At 38.2% G+C, this 18,689-nt stretch overlaps 1 protein-coding gene across 1 annotated transcript; it reads left to right on the top strand.

Moving 5' to 3' along the window:
* The first annotated feature begins 1,244 nt into the window (after nt 1–1,244).
* Nucleotides 1,245–5,329, top strand: LOC107806662 (U-box domain-containing protein 15). The gene is made up of 4 exons (XM_016630864.2): nt 1,245–1,875; nt 2,382–2,498; nt 3,113–3,538; nt 3,991–5,329. The coding sequence occupies exons 1-4, from the start codon at nt 1,528–1,530 to the stop codon at nt 5,047–5,049; spliced, it is 1,950 nt and encodes a 649-aa protein (XP_016486350.1). The 5' UTR covers nt 1,245–1,527; the 3' UTR covers nt 5,050–5,329.
* Nucleotides 5,330–18,689: the final 13,360 nt, after the last annotated feature.

Below are 18,689 nucleotides of genomic sequence, written 5' to 3'. Positions count from 1 at the left end.
CAATACTTAAAGATGGTATTTTTTTGGCTTACAAATGGCGCAGGTTTACACATACACACAAAAAAACTTCTGAATAAATAGCAAAAATTTAGGTTCTCTTTTTTTTTTTTTTTGTGGATGCGAATGATGTGATAAAACGAAATAATCCAAAAGAAGGTCAAAGTCTCATGGAAAATAGCTGGGAACAGCATGTGATAGTATATGGATAAAAGGGGCAGCCCTTGCACAGAGTACCCCAAGGAACGCACCTTTAGGAGTGTGATGTAGATAGTTTACCCTAATGCAAGGTCCGGGGAAGGGCTGCACTCCTAGAGGTGTGATGTAGATAGCCTACCATTATGCAAACACGAGTGGCTGCTTCCATAGTTCGAACCCGCGATCCCGGAGATAACTTTACCGATATTCCAAGGCTCCTGTTCATGCGATGGATATGGATATTGATGGTAAAATTTGCATACATAACTACAGTATATGTTCCGCGTAACTACAGTATATGTTCCTATGACTTTATACGTTTTAACTCATAGTTTAACTAAATTTTTTAATTGCATGAAATCTCTTTAGATAATAAATTCCAAGTTGAGTAGTAAATACTGAAATGTCGATCTTTTAGATATGTGAGACTCATTTTATAACTTAATATAATAAGCGATCATGACTCTTGGGATAATAGATACTTATACTAGCTACTAAAACAAATACTCCATGAATTAGTGATGAGCAAAATCTATAGCTAATTAAACACCAAAATCCGTTGCTAATCCTACTAAGTAATGGATTAGCGACAGATTATCAAAAAACTATGTTAGCTACGAGAGAATTAGTGACAAAGTTCATAGCTAATTCCAGTTCATAGCTAATTGCACGATATGAGTTGGAACCTTTATCTCCTTTTTCCCTTAGTATTATATATACTCTCCCTACCAATAAGGGTTGTGGTGGAGTGGTAAGTACTCCTTCATCCTTAACCAGAGGTTTCTAGTTCGAGCCCTAGGTATGGAGTCGCCTTTGTTAGGGAGCGCTTTACCCCCCAATATGGGACTTCCCGGCGCGAATCCGGATTAGTCGGGCCCCAATGTGGGTACCGAATACCGGGTGAGAAATAAAAAAAAAAATTATTTATATATATTTATATATACACACATATATACGTGGAAATGTACGTGGAATTAAACAAAAAAAACACAATATATTAATTGTACGTGGAATTAAAGCGCGATAAAGGGTAACCGCTAAGATAACGGAATTTCAAAATCTTGGCATTTCCAAAGCCGCAAAAATATTTTTCCTATTTTCTTCTCCTCTAATCCACACCCGCATGTAACGCGGGTAAAATTAGCAGAGACAGAACATTGACCGAAAAAGAGAAAATCAAAGCCTGAAAATTCCATCGAAATTAATTAAGGGTTTTGTTTTTTCTCTCCCCAATTATATCCTCCAAAAAAACAACCTTTATTGAAGCCAAAATCATAGCTTTTTGATCTGGATTCTAGGGCTTGTTTTTTGGGGGTTTAATTTAATTTACAAATGGTAACTGCTGGGGAAAAGGATATTGAAAATCAAGGTTTTACAATGGAGGAAGAAAATGGATCAAGTTGTCAAACTAGCCCACAAGATAAAAGAGAATTGGTTTATGAATTAATGGGTATAATTCAAACTGTAAGTTCTTATGCTGAATATAGGAGGACTCAAAGAAAAGAAAGTCGTAATCTTGTTCGAAGGATGAAGCTTTTATTACCTCTTTTGGAAGAAATTAGAGATTTTGAAGAGCAAATTCCTGAATCGGGTATTGAATGTTTGGTAAAGATGAAGAAGGCATTCCATTCTGCTAAGAAATTGTTAAAATCTTGTCATGGCGGTAGCAAACTTTACCTGGTTAGCAAAATTCTTTGTTTTATTAATTCTGAATAGCCTCCTGCGGAAATGTAGGGTAAGACTGCGTACAATAGACCCTTGTGGTCTAGCCCTTCCAGGGATCCCGCGCATAACGGAAGCTTAGTGCACCAGCTGTCCTTTTTTCATGCGTATTATCATCATGCTTTACTTTTGGTAGGAGGTGATAAATGTCAATTTGTGTAACCACCTCAAAAAGATTAAGAGAGATACTATGTTTTTAACTATTACTGAATAATTATATTATGTCTCAAGGCGCCCCTTCATGTTTGGGCCTGATTCATTTTCATGGACCAAACACGTGAAAATATTATGGGTGGCGAGGAGGTTTGAACCTAAAGACCTCCAGCATGCTCTAGTACCATGCTAATTTGTGTGTCCACCTCATTTAAAAGCTTAAGCTATTAGAAAGGCCACTCTTAATTATATTATGTGTCTCGAATATATGTTGCGGGGATTTATTTATCGTTTTGTACATTGTTATGCAGGCTTTAGAAAGCGAGGCTGTAATGCGGAGATTTCATTCTGTGTATGAAAAATTAAGTCATGCTTTGGATGGTATGCCTTATGAAGAACTTGGAATTTCAGATGAAGAGAAGGAACAGGTCAGATCCTTTAAAGATCAATTTTATGAATCACAATATTATCTTCTAAAGAATTAGATGAAAGGGGCCAAATAGAGTAGAGTGGTAATTGAGGATTACATAGCCGACTAGTTTGAGATTGAGGCATAATAGTTGATATAATGCTGTTAAACATTGTTTATTTATTCATAGATGAGCCGATGGAAGCATAGCTGAATGGGCATATAGTTAGACCAAAGTCTATATCGTGAATTGTACGAGGTCACAAAGAATTGACTTATTTATAGAGTGATTTTATGATCGATACAGGATATAGACTAGTCATCCTTCATCTTATTCTATATCAAAAAAGGTAAGAAGGGTGCATTCTTGAGCTGGTTAATAAATTGAAGGTGCATTTTGCGTGGTGCGCTGTTAGATACACGATGGGATCTTATGATGGAGTCAATTGTTTAGGAACTCTTTTTTGAGATTGCTCCCTTTTGCTATCGTTTTGTTGAAAGTTACCTGCTCGTAATGTCCAAATGTTTAGTTTACTTAACATTCTTGAGTAGAACAGTCTGTACCTATTTTGCTGATATGATAGTACTGCAGCTTACAATGTGAATAATATATTCATGATGTGATACATTCAGGTGGAGTTGATGCTCGTTCAATTCAAACGAGCTAGGAAACGAATCGATACTCAAGATATGGAACTTGCAATGGATCTAATGGTATCATTATCCACAGAGAATGACAGAAATGCAGATAGTGCTAGCATAGAGAGGCTCGCGAACAAGCTGGAATTGCATACTGTTGAGGACCTAAAGGCTGAAACAATATCAATAAGAAAAGTGATTAAAGAAAGACGAGCACAGAATGCTGAGAGCACGCAACAAATCATAGATCTTTTAAACAAATTGAAAAGGTTAGCAGGGATGGAAGAAACTGGTATTTTTGACGAACCTGTTATTCCCAAAGCTCTTGAGAAATCCACTTCTTTGGCGATCCCCAATGAATTCCTCTGTCCGATCACGTTACAGATTATGACAGACCCGGTTATTGTTTCAACTGGACAGGTAAGAACATTTCGCTCTGTTATTCTTGAATTTTTCCCTTGCCTATAGGTTTGGAAAACCCACTGTTCTAATAAATTTGAGAAATGAAAACCTATTGTCTGCCGTAGGATTGGGAAAACCATTCTCTTACAGATTTAGGACTACTTGAGATGTATAAGGGTTGTAGTTGGAGATTCTTTGTAGTATACTGCCCTGAGGATTAGGCTTAGCCGAACCTCATTAAATCCTTGTGTTATTTTTCTTTTCTATTTGCTTCGTGTATAATTGTGTGCTAGTTAACCCACAATCTTCCGTAACAATTAGTATCAGAATCAGGTTAGGGTTTCTACACTCGTGTAAGAATGTTTAACTAGTGAACTGATCCATGAAAATTCTTCAAGTTATCTATGTATAGTAGCTGAGTTAGTGAAGTGTTAATAACTTTTCTGTTTCCAACTTGTTATCTGTTGCAGACATATGAAAGAGAGAGCATACAGCATTGGTTGGATACTAATCATCGTACATGTCCGAAAACAGGGGAAACTTTGACACACTTGTCATTGGCACCAAACTTTGCTCTAAAGAATTTAATAGAGGAATGGTGTTTGAAGAACAACTTTCAACTTCCAACAAAGCAGGCTTCTACAAACCCCGAAAGTCCTTCTGCTGGAAGTGATGAAAAACTATTGTCGTTGATTGAAGACTTATCCTCGTGTCATTTAGAAGTGCAGAGAAAGGCTGTGACAAATATTCGGATGCTATCAAAAGAAAATCCGGAGAAAAGAACTTTCATTGCTAACAGCGGAGGAATCCCATCAATCGTGCAATTAGTGTCCTATCCGGATTCCAAAATCCAGGAGCATGCTGTCACAGCTCTTTTAAACTTGTCAATCGACGAATCAAATAAGAAACTTATATCCAAAGAAAACGCCATTCCAGCAATAATTGAGGTATTGCAAAATGGAAGTGTTGGTGCTAAAGAGAACTCTGCAGCAGCATTGTTTAGTTTATCAATGCTTGATGAAAATAAAGTAGCTATAGGTTCGTTAAATGGTATCCCGCCATTGATTGATCTATTGAAAAATGGGACAATCAGAGGGAAGAAGGATGCTATAACTGCACTCTTCAATCTATGTTTCAACCACACAAACAAAAGTATAGCGATCCAAGCCGGGATTGTAGCACCATTACTTCAACTACTAGAGGAAAAACATTTAGACATGGTTGATGAGACTCTATCCATATTGTTAGTTCTAACGACACATCCAGAAGGTAGACAGGAAGTTGGAAAGCTTTCGTTCATCGAAACTCTTGTAAATTTGATTAGAGATGGTACTCCAAAGAACAAAGAATGTTCAGCAGCTGTGCTTCTTGAGTTAAGTACACACAATTCAAATCTTATGCTTGCTGCTCTACAGTATGGTGTGTATGAGCATTTAGTAGAGATAGGGAAAGAGGGAACTGACCGAGGACAAAGGAAAGCAAAATCAATATTACAGCTTATGACTAAAACTGAGCAGATTCCATACTGACAATGCAAAGTCAAAAATTGTACTTACTGACTTAGCTGGAATTGTATATCCTTGTAAAATTTCAATCTTTTTGTTTTCCTCTTTTTTATTTCTTGTGAGTCAAACAGTCGAGATTGTGTATACTGTACAGTGGTGGAGCCAGGATTTTTGACAAGGGGATTCAAAAATATCCGAAAATGCCACACTTGGTTTTCAACCTGTATTCTCTTGTATATTTTGTTTATGTATAAAAATTGTTTTTGTTTATGCGTTGTAATTTTCGACGAAAGCGAGTCAATTCATTGCACGTGTCTCCGCATTGACTGTTTGCTTCGCATTGCAGGAAAAATAGGTTGTTTCCTATTCTTCCTATGATTTCTGTGGTGATACTTATATTGTCTCCGTTTGTCTTTTTGTCCTTTTGAGCCGAGGGTCTTTCGGAAACAACCTCTCTATCCCTTCAGAGTAGGGTAAGGTCTGCGTACACACTATACTCCCAAACCCTATTAGTGGAATTTCACTGGGTCGTTGTTGTTGTTTTCCTGCTGAAAACTTGTGAATTATTAAGGCAAAATCAAGTCCATAAATCTGCTGGACCAACTCACTTTTGCAGCAAATATGAGAACATTTCATATTCATTTTCATTTTGATGAAAATTAGAGTTATGAATACAAATCTTTCCAATATCATGCTAGGTTGTAATTTATTGTAAATTCGAGGTTTTATAAAGATGAAAGTCTTAACAGTAGAGTGTACTTACCTCTCTCTTATGTGTGAGGTCCGAGAAAGAATCTGATTAGTGTATTGCATGTACTGACATGTTATATTTGCGCAAAAGAGTTTCTTTGTGACTTGAACCATTAATCTTTTGGTCACACGATCGTTTCAAGAATGCAAATATTTTTTCTTTAATATGGAGAATAATCTAGATGCATTTTCTAATCTAAGCAATAAATGATTCAAACTTCTGCGAAAACAGCAAACACGAAAAGCTATTAGACCAGTATTAATATGGGTATTGTTACCAAATGACTTTAAAAACTTTTAGTCGCAGTTTGGTTCAAATACTATTTAATATATTGAGAAATGTATATTTTTAACCTCCCAAAAAGTAATAGCCAACAAAATATATATATTCGTTTTGTATATATGTGTATTCTATGCATATAATATATATAGTTTTTGGCTAGCAAATACAATTAGGTTTAGCCTACCAGCCACTTTTGTATTTTGTCAGTGTGACGGCCTTTGTATCTAATATTTTAATGCAATCAACTAAATTTATTATTATTATTTCATATAGAATTAATTTTTATTTACTGATGATATAAAAAGTTGTTTACCTCGAAAATACGAGTAACAATTAAATTTAATTTGAAAAATATGTGATTTAGTTCAATATTAATTAATAATCAAGAAGTATAGCGTATAAATGAAAGAAATGAGTAAATCAAACCAATATTGCTAGGCAGTATCGACCTCGAGCCAAAAGGACCTCGAGATGGACCAAGGACAATAAGGCAAGAATAATAAAGCTAAAGGACAATTCTGATGAACAATGAGCGAAAAAGTAAGAGAGTATATTCTTTGCCAATGATTGATGATGTTTACAAATGATTGGGGTCTCTTTTATATAATAGGGAAACCCTAAATAAGGTACATTTCTATTTACAGTAAGGAATCTTATTGGGACAGTTGTATAACCGCCTAGTACGGATTTGTAGTAATTCGTACAAATCAATTCCGGCATTTACGCCATGATCTTGGGGACGTGGCGGGAATCTTGTCCTTCTGTAACAAACTCATAACGGCACTGTCGTACTTGGCTCCGATGTTCCTCGAGCACTTAGGTCTTCGAGCCTCTTATGATTTTGACCGTATACAAATAGTCCCCGCGTTTCTTAGAATAAAATGATAAGAAACGATTTGATTCTCAACCCTTCGATGCCTCGATCATGATGCCAATCTTGTGACGTCGGTGACTAAAGTGACTGAAAGGTCGCATCTGCACAGTTTCCCAAGGCCATCAACAGTTGATGGTCGGCTATTTGGCTTCCCCAAAACGCTTAAGCGGCCTCTATAAATAGGCCAACTTCATAATTTTTGCAAACTTTACTTCTCAAATCACTCTTAAAATCTCTTTGGCTCCTTCAACTTCTTTGAGGTCACCCTCTTCTCAATTTGCCCTTGCTACAACATCTACTCTTTCTCCTCTTTTGAATTTCTCAACAACAATGGTTAAAACATCTAAGACCGTTCCCCAGAAAGAGAAAGCTTCTTCATCATCGCGGTCGGCCAGGGGTAGAACAGTGGTGCCACCTCGTATCGAGGAGTGCACTCCCGGGCCATGTGATATAACTTCAGATTTTAAAATCGATAAACCTGCGCCATGTCTCGATACACCTTCTTGATTACTAAAGATGAACTTGAGCAGGTGAAAAAGGATTGCAATTGGGAGAATAAGGATGGGGTGATCCCCTCCCCGAAGAGGACATCACCACCCACAAGGTAGGATACTTAAGAGTGTATACCTACCCTTTTACATTGGGTCCCGTAGATCTATCACTGGGTCCCATAGACCCAATTATTCTCGATTTTTGCCAACAATACCAGGTGACGCTTGGCTAGATCTATCCTTCTTTTTGGCGCATCATCAATTTGATCAGGTATTTCTCGGTCCAGGTCGAGGGGATGCCTTTTACCCTCGACCACCTGATCATGTTATATAGCCCCCGCCTTTATCGAGGTGGTCTGATAAAGCTCCAGCATCGATCTTCAAAATCTCTTTTCTCTAGAATCGATGAGGACAAGGACCGGGGATGAATGAGCCGGTTTGTCCGAATCGGGACCTCCGATCTGATCCTCGCTGAGAGGGTGCCATTCCCCTAGGAATGGAACATGAAACATAAATATAGATTTATCGATAATGACTTAATATTTTGCTTTTCTTACTCTTTCTCGATCTCATCCTTTACCCGATCTAATCATTTTCTGATGGTGCAGCTGTTCCTTGGTTTCCTCGCACGGTCCCGGACCTTGCAGGTTAGGTCCGGCAACTGGCCTCCACTTCTTTATATGCAGAATATTGTTGGCGTGACTTAGCCAAGGGTCGATGGGAAGCTGAAAACCATGGTGAGTTCTCTTATTTACATGTTTATGTTTCTTAGTGGAGTACTTACTTTTTCGTTATGCAGCCCTCGGAGACGTCGTTGCTATGCGGCCGCCCCCGCCCGGTGAAGATGAAATCCCAAATCCTGTGAAGGAAAAGAAAAAGAAAAGAGGGTCGCCTACAAGTTCCCCGAAGTCAAAGAAAATCAAGGATCGAAAGCCTAAGGCCGATACGTGGTCCTATCTCCAAAAATGGCCCAACGTCTTCGGGATGAGGATGAAGAGGGAGAAGATGACGACTGCCTGTTGGTATCTCAAAAAAGAGGAAACATTGACGCTCCAAAGGTTGCTGAACCGATGGTGGCAGATGCGTTTCAATCTCGAGCCGAAGAAATTTCGGAGGGGAGCTCGAGCAAAGTCCCCGTGCCATCAGGTGGAAAAAGTGTGCCTCGTCCCGAGGGACACTTGGTGGGTGAGCTCAAAGAGCCTAACTCTGAGGCCCTTCAAAGACATGATAATATCCCAAGTGTATCACTTGGGGTAATCAATGTAGATGATTCGCCGCCGGACCCGGTGTTCTCTGAAGGGCAATTCCGAGATGCCCAGGTCATGAGGACTTCTAATGTGGGAACGACCCATGAAGGGAGCGACATTTTCGGGAGTGTCTTGCGAGGATCGAGGATGGTCCCGATCCTGACGCCTTATTTATTTTTGATGAGGCCCAGTGACTCTTCAAAAAGTAAGTTTCTACCTTTAAAATTACGCATGTTCTTTATCCTTGTCGTTCTGAGTCTAACTTTTCCCTTTTGTGAAGGCTATGACGCTCCATCAAGAAGCGTTTTCAAAGTCTCGAGCCGAGCTTGCTCGATGTGAGGCCGAGCTCAAGAAGCTCACGGAAGAGAGGGACAACCTTAAGATACTCTATGTCAAAAAAGAGGGGGAGATCAGTGTCACACCTCCTTTTTCCGCCCCCGCAAGGGGTGAAGGAGTTTTTCCAATTAAAGGACAATCGAAAAGGGATTTGTTTATTTATTTCAGAGTCGTCACTTGGGAGATTTAGGGTGTCCCAAGTCACCAATTTAATCCCGGATCGAGGAAAAGAATGACTCTGTATTACAGTCCGCGAACCAGAAATCCGGATAAGGAATTCTGTTAACCCGGGAGAAGGTGTTCGGCATTCCCGAGTTCCGTGGTTCTAGCACGGTCGGTCAACTGTCATATTCGGCTTGTTTATCTGATTTTTTATACAATTATGAGCTTATGTGCGGATTTTAACTCTTTACCGCTTTCATTATTATTATTATTGTTATTATTTTACGGAGAATTGCAACATTGTGAAAACGTATTTCATACCACGTCGCAATCAATGCACACATGGTTATCGACACATTTCGACTCCGTTGAGATTTGGATTTGGGTTACATAAATGCACACCCATATTTAAGAAAATGATTTGTTAAAGACGCGCCTAGAACGACTAGCGTATTGTTGTTTTGGGAAAAGCCGTAAAATTTCTCTAGACGGCCAACTCCGATGTTCTAAGTAATTAATGCATACATTTGTGAGGGCCCCGCAATCTATACATTTTACTAGGCGAGGCTCATCTCATTTATTTTAAATGGACAAATCTTAAAGCGACTACATTTTTTGTATTAAAATTAGTCTCTAAAATAAAGAAAGAAAATCCTAATTAATTACGAGCCTTTTTATTTATTTAAGAAAGCATGGCATACTAATTGCTAGATTAATACAAATATTGATGAAAAGGAATTTTACAAAAAAAAAAAAATCGAAATTATAAATAAAAATAAAATTCGACAACTAATATTCAAAAGAATCAAATATAGCTAGATTAAAACTCGCATTGTTATAAAAAATTATTGAGATTAATTATTCAGAACCATTTGAAACTAGATTTAACCATAATTACTAAAGCTTATTAGAAAGTTTATTAAACTTAAACGTTCTTCTAATCTTGTTTGAACTCAAATCATGCCTTAATGCCTAATTCATGAAATTTAGTTCAAATTCATGCCTTAGCTAAATTTAGCTACTTGTTTACGATTAACCTACTGTTGATAATCTTAAAACCTTCATAACTAGCGAATTAACCCGTTTTGCCGAGCCGATTCATTAAAGACTAACTTATGTTATTTTCTCTCATTCCAATTATTATTCAGTAATACATGAAATAACCTAAATACAATCAATAAAAGGAAGAAAGAAAAAACGAAATTAAAACTTCAAAATTCCATTCTTCATGTGTATTCATGCTTCCACAGTTTTAACTTGCAATAGCTAGTATTACAGTCGTGTACCTGGTATTGGAAACAAGAGAAGATAAAGATGAGAAGCAGCAGTAGTAGTAACAATGCAGCACAGCAACGACAGTCCAGCAACACAGGAATAGACCAGTAACAGTAGGAATAGCAGAAAACCCAAGAGACTACAACCAAGAAAGAAGTTTCAAGCTTCGATGAAACAATAGCAATTAATGCTGATTTCATACAATGAAGGAAAGTAGAAGATCTTTTTTCAGTTTTTATTCTCTCCTTTTGTTTTTCAATTTCTATCTCTCAATTCTCTTCCAAAACTCTCCTCTCTTTTCAATCTCATCATCCCCCCTTATATACAAAGCAAGACCCCCTTTTACCTCTTTCCCCTTTAACTTTTATTATTACCCATACTTTTACTTTAGTAAAAGTAGTCAACGTGGGCCCCCGTGTTCCCTCTTTTTGAAAAGTAGTCAAAGTAGGCCCCTATGTTCCCTCTTTTTGAAAAGTAGTCAAAGTGGGCCCCCTTGTTCCCTCTTTTTGAAAAGAAGACATCATTATCCACCTTTTCCTTTTTGCTTTTATCATTACGTCTTGCCCCCCACCATAATTAAATAATCTGCAATTGGTTAATTCCCGTATTACCCCGAAAACTACTGTTACTGCCCTGATTCAAAATCTGTTATAACTTCAAAAATCTATCCAAATAACAATTATCGCACATTTAAATAGCAATTAACTATAAAAATCACACTATTTAGACGTTAAATGCTAAAAATGCAACGTACATTATTTTTATGATTTTGTAAAACAAACTTAAATAAATACTAAATGTAAATGCGACATATTTTTGTAATTTTTTATTAATTTAACCAATAAACATGCACAGATAGAAATACAAATAATTATCAAAAATGCCACAAAAATTCTAAAATTGCACACAAAGGAAAATTGTTTTATTTTGGATTTTTTGGGAGTAATTCTCTCATAGGGAAAAAATCACGTGCTTACAGCTGCCCCTCTTTGCCCGAAGACACGAAGGGTTTTCGTGCAAAGATAAAGTGAGCGATTTTTGCCCATCCGAGTACTCCGTGTGAAGCATTTTTTGAAAAAGATTTAACCGAACCTTTGTTTCAAAGGTTTCCTACATATCCTTGGCTAAAGGGGAATCAGGTTAATGTAGTTCGGGAAGTTTTGGTAGCTGGGACTACCATGGGACTGCAGTGTTACTGTTGTTGCATGCTATTACCACTGCTTACCGATCTCCTTGTTACACCGTGCTTAAAAGAAAACAAGAAGCTAGGCTAGACTACAGATCATAAGATCTCATCTATCTTCAACTTGTTCTTGTTGCCTTGCTTTCTTGTCGGCTTGTGTTTCTTCTGGTGCTTTTCTTCCGAGAATTTGGGGATGACAATGGCCTTTTGCTTTTCTGAATACCAGTTTTCATCATTTTGTTCGGTCTATTGGGGATATGGCCTCCTTCATTAAGCTTTTCGGTGGTTCCTCTGGGGATACGACTTTCTTCATCAGATTTGTTATGTTGGGCATAATTTAATGTTCACAGGACGCTTCTTTCAAGACGCGTCTTTCTTCTTTTTGACTTATGCGCTTGAACTTGTGCTGGGACCTCTTGTTGCAACCTTCTGCTTCCCGGTGCTGGGGATTTTTATTGTTTCCTGCTGGGGATTCCTGTTGTAACCTTCTGCCTTCCGGAGGGGTTACTGATTTCAAGACCTAAAGTATAAGACTGAAAAGTATTCCTCTCGTTATACAGGTGGACGCCTGAAACATGAAATGTAAAGACTGAAAAGTATTCCTCTCGTTATACAGGTGGGCGCCTGAAACATAAAATGTAAAGACTGAAAAGTATTACTCTCGTTATACATGTGGGCGCCTAATTTTAACAACAACTTTGAAAAATAAAATGTCATTCCTTTCTTTAGGCTGGCGAGATTTCAACAACTTTTAAAAATAAAACGCCTTTCCTCTCTTCAGGCGGGCTCCTGACTTCAACAACATTTTTGAAAATAAAATGCCATTCCTTTCTTTAGGCTGGCGAGATTTAAACAACAACTTTTAAAAATAAAACGCCTTTCCTCTCTTCAGGCGGGCTCCTGACTTCAACAACTTTGAAAAATAAAATGCCATTCCTTTCTTTAGGCTGGCGAGATTTCAACAACTTTTAAAAATAAAACGCCTTTCCTCTCTTCAGGAGGGCTCCTGATTTCAACAACAACTTTTGAAAATAAAGTGTCATTCCTTCCTTTAGGTTGGCGAGATTTAAACAACTTTAAAAATAAAACGCCTTTCCTCTCTTCAGGCGGGCTCCTGACTTCAACAACTTTGAAAAATAAACGTCTTTCCTCTCTTCAGGCGGGCTCCTGATTTCAACAACAACTTTGAAAATAAAATGACATTCCTTTCTTTAGGCTGGCGAGATTTCAACAACTTTTAAAAATAAAACGCCTTTCCTCTCTTCAGGCGGGCTCCTGACTTCAACAACTTTGAAAAATAAACGTCTTTCCTCTCTTCAGGCGGGCTCCTGATTTCAACAACAAATTTTGAAAATAAAGTGTCATTCTTTCCTTTAGGTTGGCGAGATTTAAACAACTTTAAAAATAAAACGCCTTTCCTCTCTTCAGGCGGGCTCCTGACTTCAACAACAACTTTGAAAATAAAATGTCATTCCTTTTTTTAGGTTGGCGAGATTTAAATAACTTTAAAAATAAAACGCCTTTCCTCTCTTCAGGCGGGCTCCTGACTTCAACAACTTTGAAAAATAAAATGCCATTCCTTTCTTTAGGCTGGCGAGATTTCAACAACTTTTAAAAATAAAACGCCTTTCCTCTCTTCAGGAGGGCTCCTGATTTCAACAACAACTTTTGAAAATAAAGTGTCATTCCTTCCTTTAGGTTGGCGAGATTTAAACAACTTTAAAAATAAAACGCCTTTCCTCTCTTCAGGCGGGCTCCTGACTTCAACAACTTTGAAAAATAAACGTCTTTCCTCTCTTCAGGCGGGCTCCTGATTTCAACAACAACTTTGAAAATAAAATGACATTCCTTTCTTTAGGCTGGCGAGATTTCAACAACTTTTAAAAATAAAACGCCTTTCCTCTCTTCAGGCGGGCTCCTGACTTCAACAACTTTGAAAAATAAACGTCTTTCCTCTCTTCAGGCGGGCTCCTGATTTCAACAACAACTTTTGAAAATAAAGTGTCATTCTTTCCTTTAGGTTGGCGAGATTTAAACAACTTTAAAAATAAAACGCCTTTCCTCTCTTCAGGCGGGCTCCTGACTTCAACAACAACTTTGAAAATAAAATGTCATTCCTTTTTTTAGGTTGGCGAGATTTAAATAACTTTAAAAATAAAACGCCTTTCCTCTCTTCAGGCGGGCTCCTGACTTCAACAACTTTGAAAAATAAAATGCCATTCCTTTCTTTAGGCTGGCGAGATTTCAACAACTTTTAAAAATAAAACGCCTTTCCTCTCTTCAGGAGGGCTCCTGATTTCAACAACAACTTTTGAAAATAAAGTGTCATTCCTTCCTTTAGGTTGGCGAGATTTAAACAACTTTAAAAATAAAACGCCTTTCCTCTCTTCAGGCGGGCTCCTGACTTCAACAACTTTGAAAAATAAACGTCTTTCCTCTCTTCAGGCGGGCTCCTGATTTCAACAACAACTTTGAAAATAAAATGACATTCCTTTCTTTAGGCTGGCGAGATTTCAACAACTTTAAAAATAAAACGCCTTTCCTCTCTTCAGGCGGGCTCCTGACTTCAACAACTTTGAAAAATAAACGTCTTTCCTCTCTTCAGGCGGGCTCCTGATTTCAACAACAACTTTGAAAATAAAATGACATTCCTTTCTTTAGGCTGGCGAGATTTCAACAACTTTTAAAAATAAAACGCCTTTCCTCTCTTCAGGCGGGCTCCTGACTTCAACAACTTTGAAAAATAAACGTCTTTCCTCTCTTCAGGCGGGCTCCTGATTTCAACAACAACTTTTGAAAATAAAGTGTCATTCTTTCCTTTAGGTTGGCGAGATTTAAACAACTTTAAAAATAAAACGCCTTTCCTCTCTTCAGGCGGGCTCCTGACTTCAACAACAACTTTGAAAATAAAATGTCATTCCTTTTTTTAGGTTGGCGAGATTTAAATAACTTTAAAAATAAAACGCCTTTCCTCTCTTCAGGCGGGCTCCTGACTTCAACAACTTTGAAAAATAAAATGCCATTCCTTTCTTTAGGCTGGCGAGATTTCAACAACTTTTAAAAATAAAACGCCTTTCCTCTCTTCAGGAGGGCTCCTGATTTCAACAACAACTTTTGAAAATAAAGTGTCATTCCTTCCTTTAGGTTGGCGAGATTTAAACAACTTTAAAAATAAAACGCCTTTCCTTTCTTTAGGCTGACGAGATTTCAACAACTTTTAAAAACAAAACGCCTTTCCTCTCTTCAGGCGGGCTCCTGACCTCAACAACAACTTTGCAAAATAAACGCCTTTCCTCTCTTCAGGAGGGCTCCTAACTTCAACAACTTTGAAACTAAAACGCCATTCTTTTCTTTAGGCTGACGAGATTTCAACATCTTTTAAAAACAAAACGCCTTTCCTCTCTTCAGGCGGGCTCCTGACCTCAACAACAACTTTACAAAATAAACGCCTTTCCTCTCTTCAGGCGGGCTCCTGACTTCAACAACTTTGAAACTAAAACGCCATTCCTTTCTTTAGGCTGGCGAGATTTCAACAACTTTTAAAAACAAAATGCCTTTCCTCTCTTCAGGCGGGCTCCTAACTTCAACAACTTTGAAACTAAAACGTCATTCCTTTCTTTAGGCTGGCGAGATTTCAACAACTTTTAAAAACAAAACGCCTTTACTCTCTTCAGGCGGGCTCCTGACCTCAACAACAACTTTGCAAAATAAACGTCTTTCCTCTCTTCAGGCGGGCTCCTGACTTCAACAACTTTAAAAAATAAAACGTCTTTCCTCTCTTCAGGCGGGCTCCTGATTTCAACAACCCAAAATATCCTATTTTGAGGGTGGATGAACCCAAAATATCCTATTCGAGGGTGGATGAACCCAAAATATCCTATTCGAGGGCGGATGAACCCAAAAAAATATCCTATTCGAGGGCGGATGAACCCAAAATATCCTATTCGAGGGCGGATGAACCCAAAATATCCTATTCGAGGGCGGATGAACCCAAAATATCCTATTCGAGGGCGGATGAACCCAAAATATCCTATTCGAGGGCGGATGAACCCAAAATATCCTATTCGAGGGCGGATGAACCCAAAATATCCTATTCGAGGGCGGATGAACCCAAAATATCCTATTCGAGGGCGGATGAACCCAAAATATCCTATTCGAGGGCGGATGAACCCAAAATATCCTATTCGAGGGCGGATGAACCCAAAATATCCTATTCGAGGGCGGATGAACCCAAAATATCCTATTCGAGGGCGGATGAACCCAAAATATCCTATTCGAGGGCGGATGAACCCAGTTTCTTCAACTTAAATGTAAAGACTGAAATGTATTCCAACTTCAAAACTTGAAATTTAAATTGTCATTCTACAGGTGAGCTCCTGACTTCTTTAACTTAAAATTTAACAACCTCCGTTCTACAGGCGGGCTCCTGACTTTAACAATTTCTTAAATTTTAACACATCCATTCTCCAGGCGGGCTCCTGACTTTAATAATTTCTTAAATTTTAACACCTTCATTCTCCAGGCGGGCTCCTGACTTCTACAACTTAAAATTTAACAACCTCCGTTCTACAGGCGGGCTCCTGACTTTAACAATTTCTTAAATTTTAACACCTCCATTCTCCAGGCGGGCTCCTGACTTCAACTCTAATACTTTTAAAAATAAATCAAGCTCCTTTAGAGCTTTGGAGAAAGATTCATCGGACTAAGATTTGATATCTCAGGAGAAAATTTCATCAGACTAGGACTTTTATCCTAGGAGGAAAATATAAAGATCAAAGGTTTGAGAAACGTACCTTGGTAATTCCTCTTTTTTTTTTCTTTTCTTTTTCCCTTGCGCTGCTTTGTTCCTGTTTCAACTCTCAAGCAAAGAAAATTTTATCAGTTTTTAAAATGGTGGCCGATTTGTGGCCTTGCTGGGGATGATTTTCTCCTTTAAAAGCTCGTGTTGTCTTTCCCCGCGACTGCTGGGGATAACACGGATGGGGAATTATTTACTTACCTGTTGGGGAATAATATTATTGGGGAATCTCCTTTCTTCCCCTTTTCTCAAAAACTACCTCCTTCAAAACTTTTCTCTCTCAACATTGCTGGGGATAAAATGTTATCAGTCGGGGATAACGCTGTTGAGGATAACACTGCTGGGAGATTTTGATTCCTTCAAAACTAGTGCTTCACTCTTCTGAAGGCTGCTGGGAATGATACTGGCCTTTTGCTTTTTCCGAGCACAAGTTTCATCCCTTTGTTCTGTCCGCTGGGGAACAACTTCCTTTATTAAAACTTGTTATGCTTGGGGTAAAACTGGTTCAAAGACCACTTCCCTTGAGACTGGTGCTATCTTTATTCTTCCCCGAATGGGTATCTGACTTTCAGAAAATTTTCTAAATGAAAGGAAAATTTTCTGCCCCAGTTTGATAATCTCCCTTATGGCATGCCTTTCCGCCATCAATGCCATTTCCTTTTAAGGTTTGACTGTGGTGGTTGGTTGTGATACTCCTACTGGGGATGGATTTTCCCTTTCTCCTTCCCTGCTCTGCGTTCCAAAAACTTGCTGGGGATGATCCCTTTCTGCTGGGGATATCCTTCTTCTTTTGTGGCATAGCTCGGAAACTGGCATTTCCCCGACCTTTTAGTCTCGCATGAATTTCCCAAATCATGCCCATTGCTCTTCTTGATTTGTCCACGGGCCTTGGCCTTGAAGTTTAATAACCTTTGATTTCGGCAAGGATATCCCTCTTGACACTCGTCAATCCTTTTGTCAATCTCCTTTTGCTGGGGATATCTTTCTTGACACTAGCCTCGCGCTTGTTCCTTCCTGACTTAGACCATTTGGATCTTCTAATCAGATCTGGTCTTGCCTAATTGGAAAGCTGATGGCAGATTTTGAAGTCATTTCTTACTTGTTCTGACCAAACAGACTCTACTGGGGAATTTGCTATGAAAGGAGAAAGATGAACAAAAAGGGAACCGAATAAAAGACAAAGGAAAAAGATGACTCTTTAACAAGAGAAACTATAAATAAAAACCTATCAAACGCAGATACCGACTCTAATGGTCATGACATGCGCATGTGGACTATCCTCTACCGTCAATCGTCTTTCAAGATCTTCATTTGGCGATTCTCCATCTGATTCTCAATCTTATTCGATTTGTAATGCCCGAAGGGTTTTCACTATCAAGCCTCTCTCATTTTTTTTTTCCCAGCTTTCATCGCCTTATAGTGTCCGTGAAGATTTTCACCGATAAGACTCTCTCATTTGTATCATTTTCCAACTGGGGATTTGGAGTGTTGCCGGTATGATTCTCTCTACTGGGGATTAGAGTCCCTTCTGTTGTGGAACAGAGTGTTATGTTCACCGGTAAGACTCTCATTTGTCTAACTTGGCATCTTTTGCAGACTGATCAGAAGGTCTTTCTTTGGACCGTAATGTGGGTCTTTGGATAGGCTAGAAAGAAAGGGTATTAAAGGCTCAAAAACAAATCAATTTGAGGTTCAAAATTACAACCTTCGGAACCATATTTGTTTACAACAAGCGCAACGCTTGCCCTATTTTTTTGCTTGGGGATTATTTATATATATTTTTTTTAATTTTTACTACACCATGCACACTATGACCATTATGACCGAGCCGTGAGGCGCCTACGTATCCTCTTTGAGGAATCAGGTCAAACGTAGTTCCCAAATCCTCTATTTTCTTCTGACTTTCTTTTTTTTTTGTTATCATTTTTTTCTTTTCTTCTTTTTTTTTTCATTTTTCTTTTGTCGTTTTGTTGATTTTTTTTCTTTTTCTTTTTGTGTTTTTTTTTCTTTTTCTTTTCTTATCTTTTTATGTTTGTGTTTCTACTCTTTGCTACTGATTCCGAAAGAGGGGTACGAAATAAAACAAATAAGGCTCAAAGGGTTAACGAAGGAGAAAGTGTTTAGATAGCAGAATAAAATGTCTTCGTCATTCCAATCTTCAAAACACGCCAAGCACAAACAACACCATTAAATATTCACCACATCTTCTGATTGTGCCGGACTTGATAACCATATGCATACATTTGCCTTTTTCTTTTGTCATTT

This window comes from Nicotiana tabacum, chromosome 12, assembly GCF_000715075.1.
Source record: "Nicotiana tabacum cultivar K326 chromosome 12, ASM71507v2, whole genome shotgun sequence".
Lineage (NCBI taxonomy): Eukaryota > Viridiplantae > Streptophyta > Magnoliopsida > Solanales > Solanaceae > Nicotiana > Nicotiana tabacum.
The sequence above is the reverse complement of the archived record's forward strand: the minus strand, read 5'-3'. Positions and strand labels throughout refer to the sequence as shown.

Bases quoted from the DNA above. Each gene is read 5' to 3' on its own strand.
- LOC107806662 (XM_016630864.2), top strand. From the start codon at position 1,528: ATGGTAACTGCTGGGGAAAAGGATATTGAAAATCAAGGTTTTACAATG. The intron at 1,876-2,381 runs GTTAGCAAAATT...ATTGTTATGCAG, and splicing joins GCGGTAGCAAACTTTACCTG to GCTTTAGAAAGCGAGGCTGT. The intron at 3,539-3,990 runs GTAAGAACATTT...TATCTGTTGCAG, and splicing joins TTATTGTTTCAACTGGACAG to ACATATGAAAGAGAGAGCAT.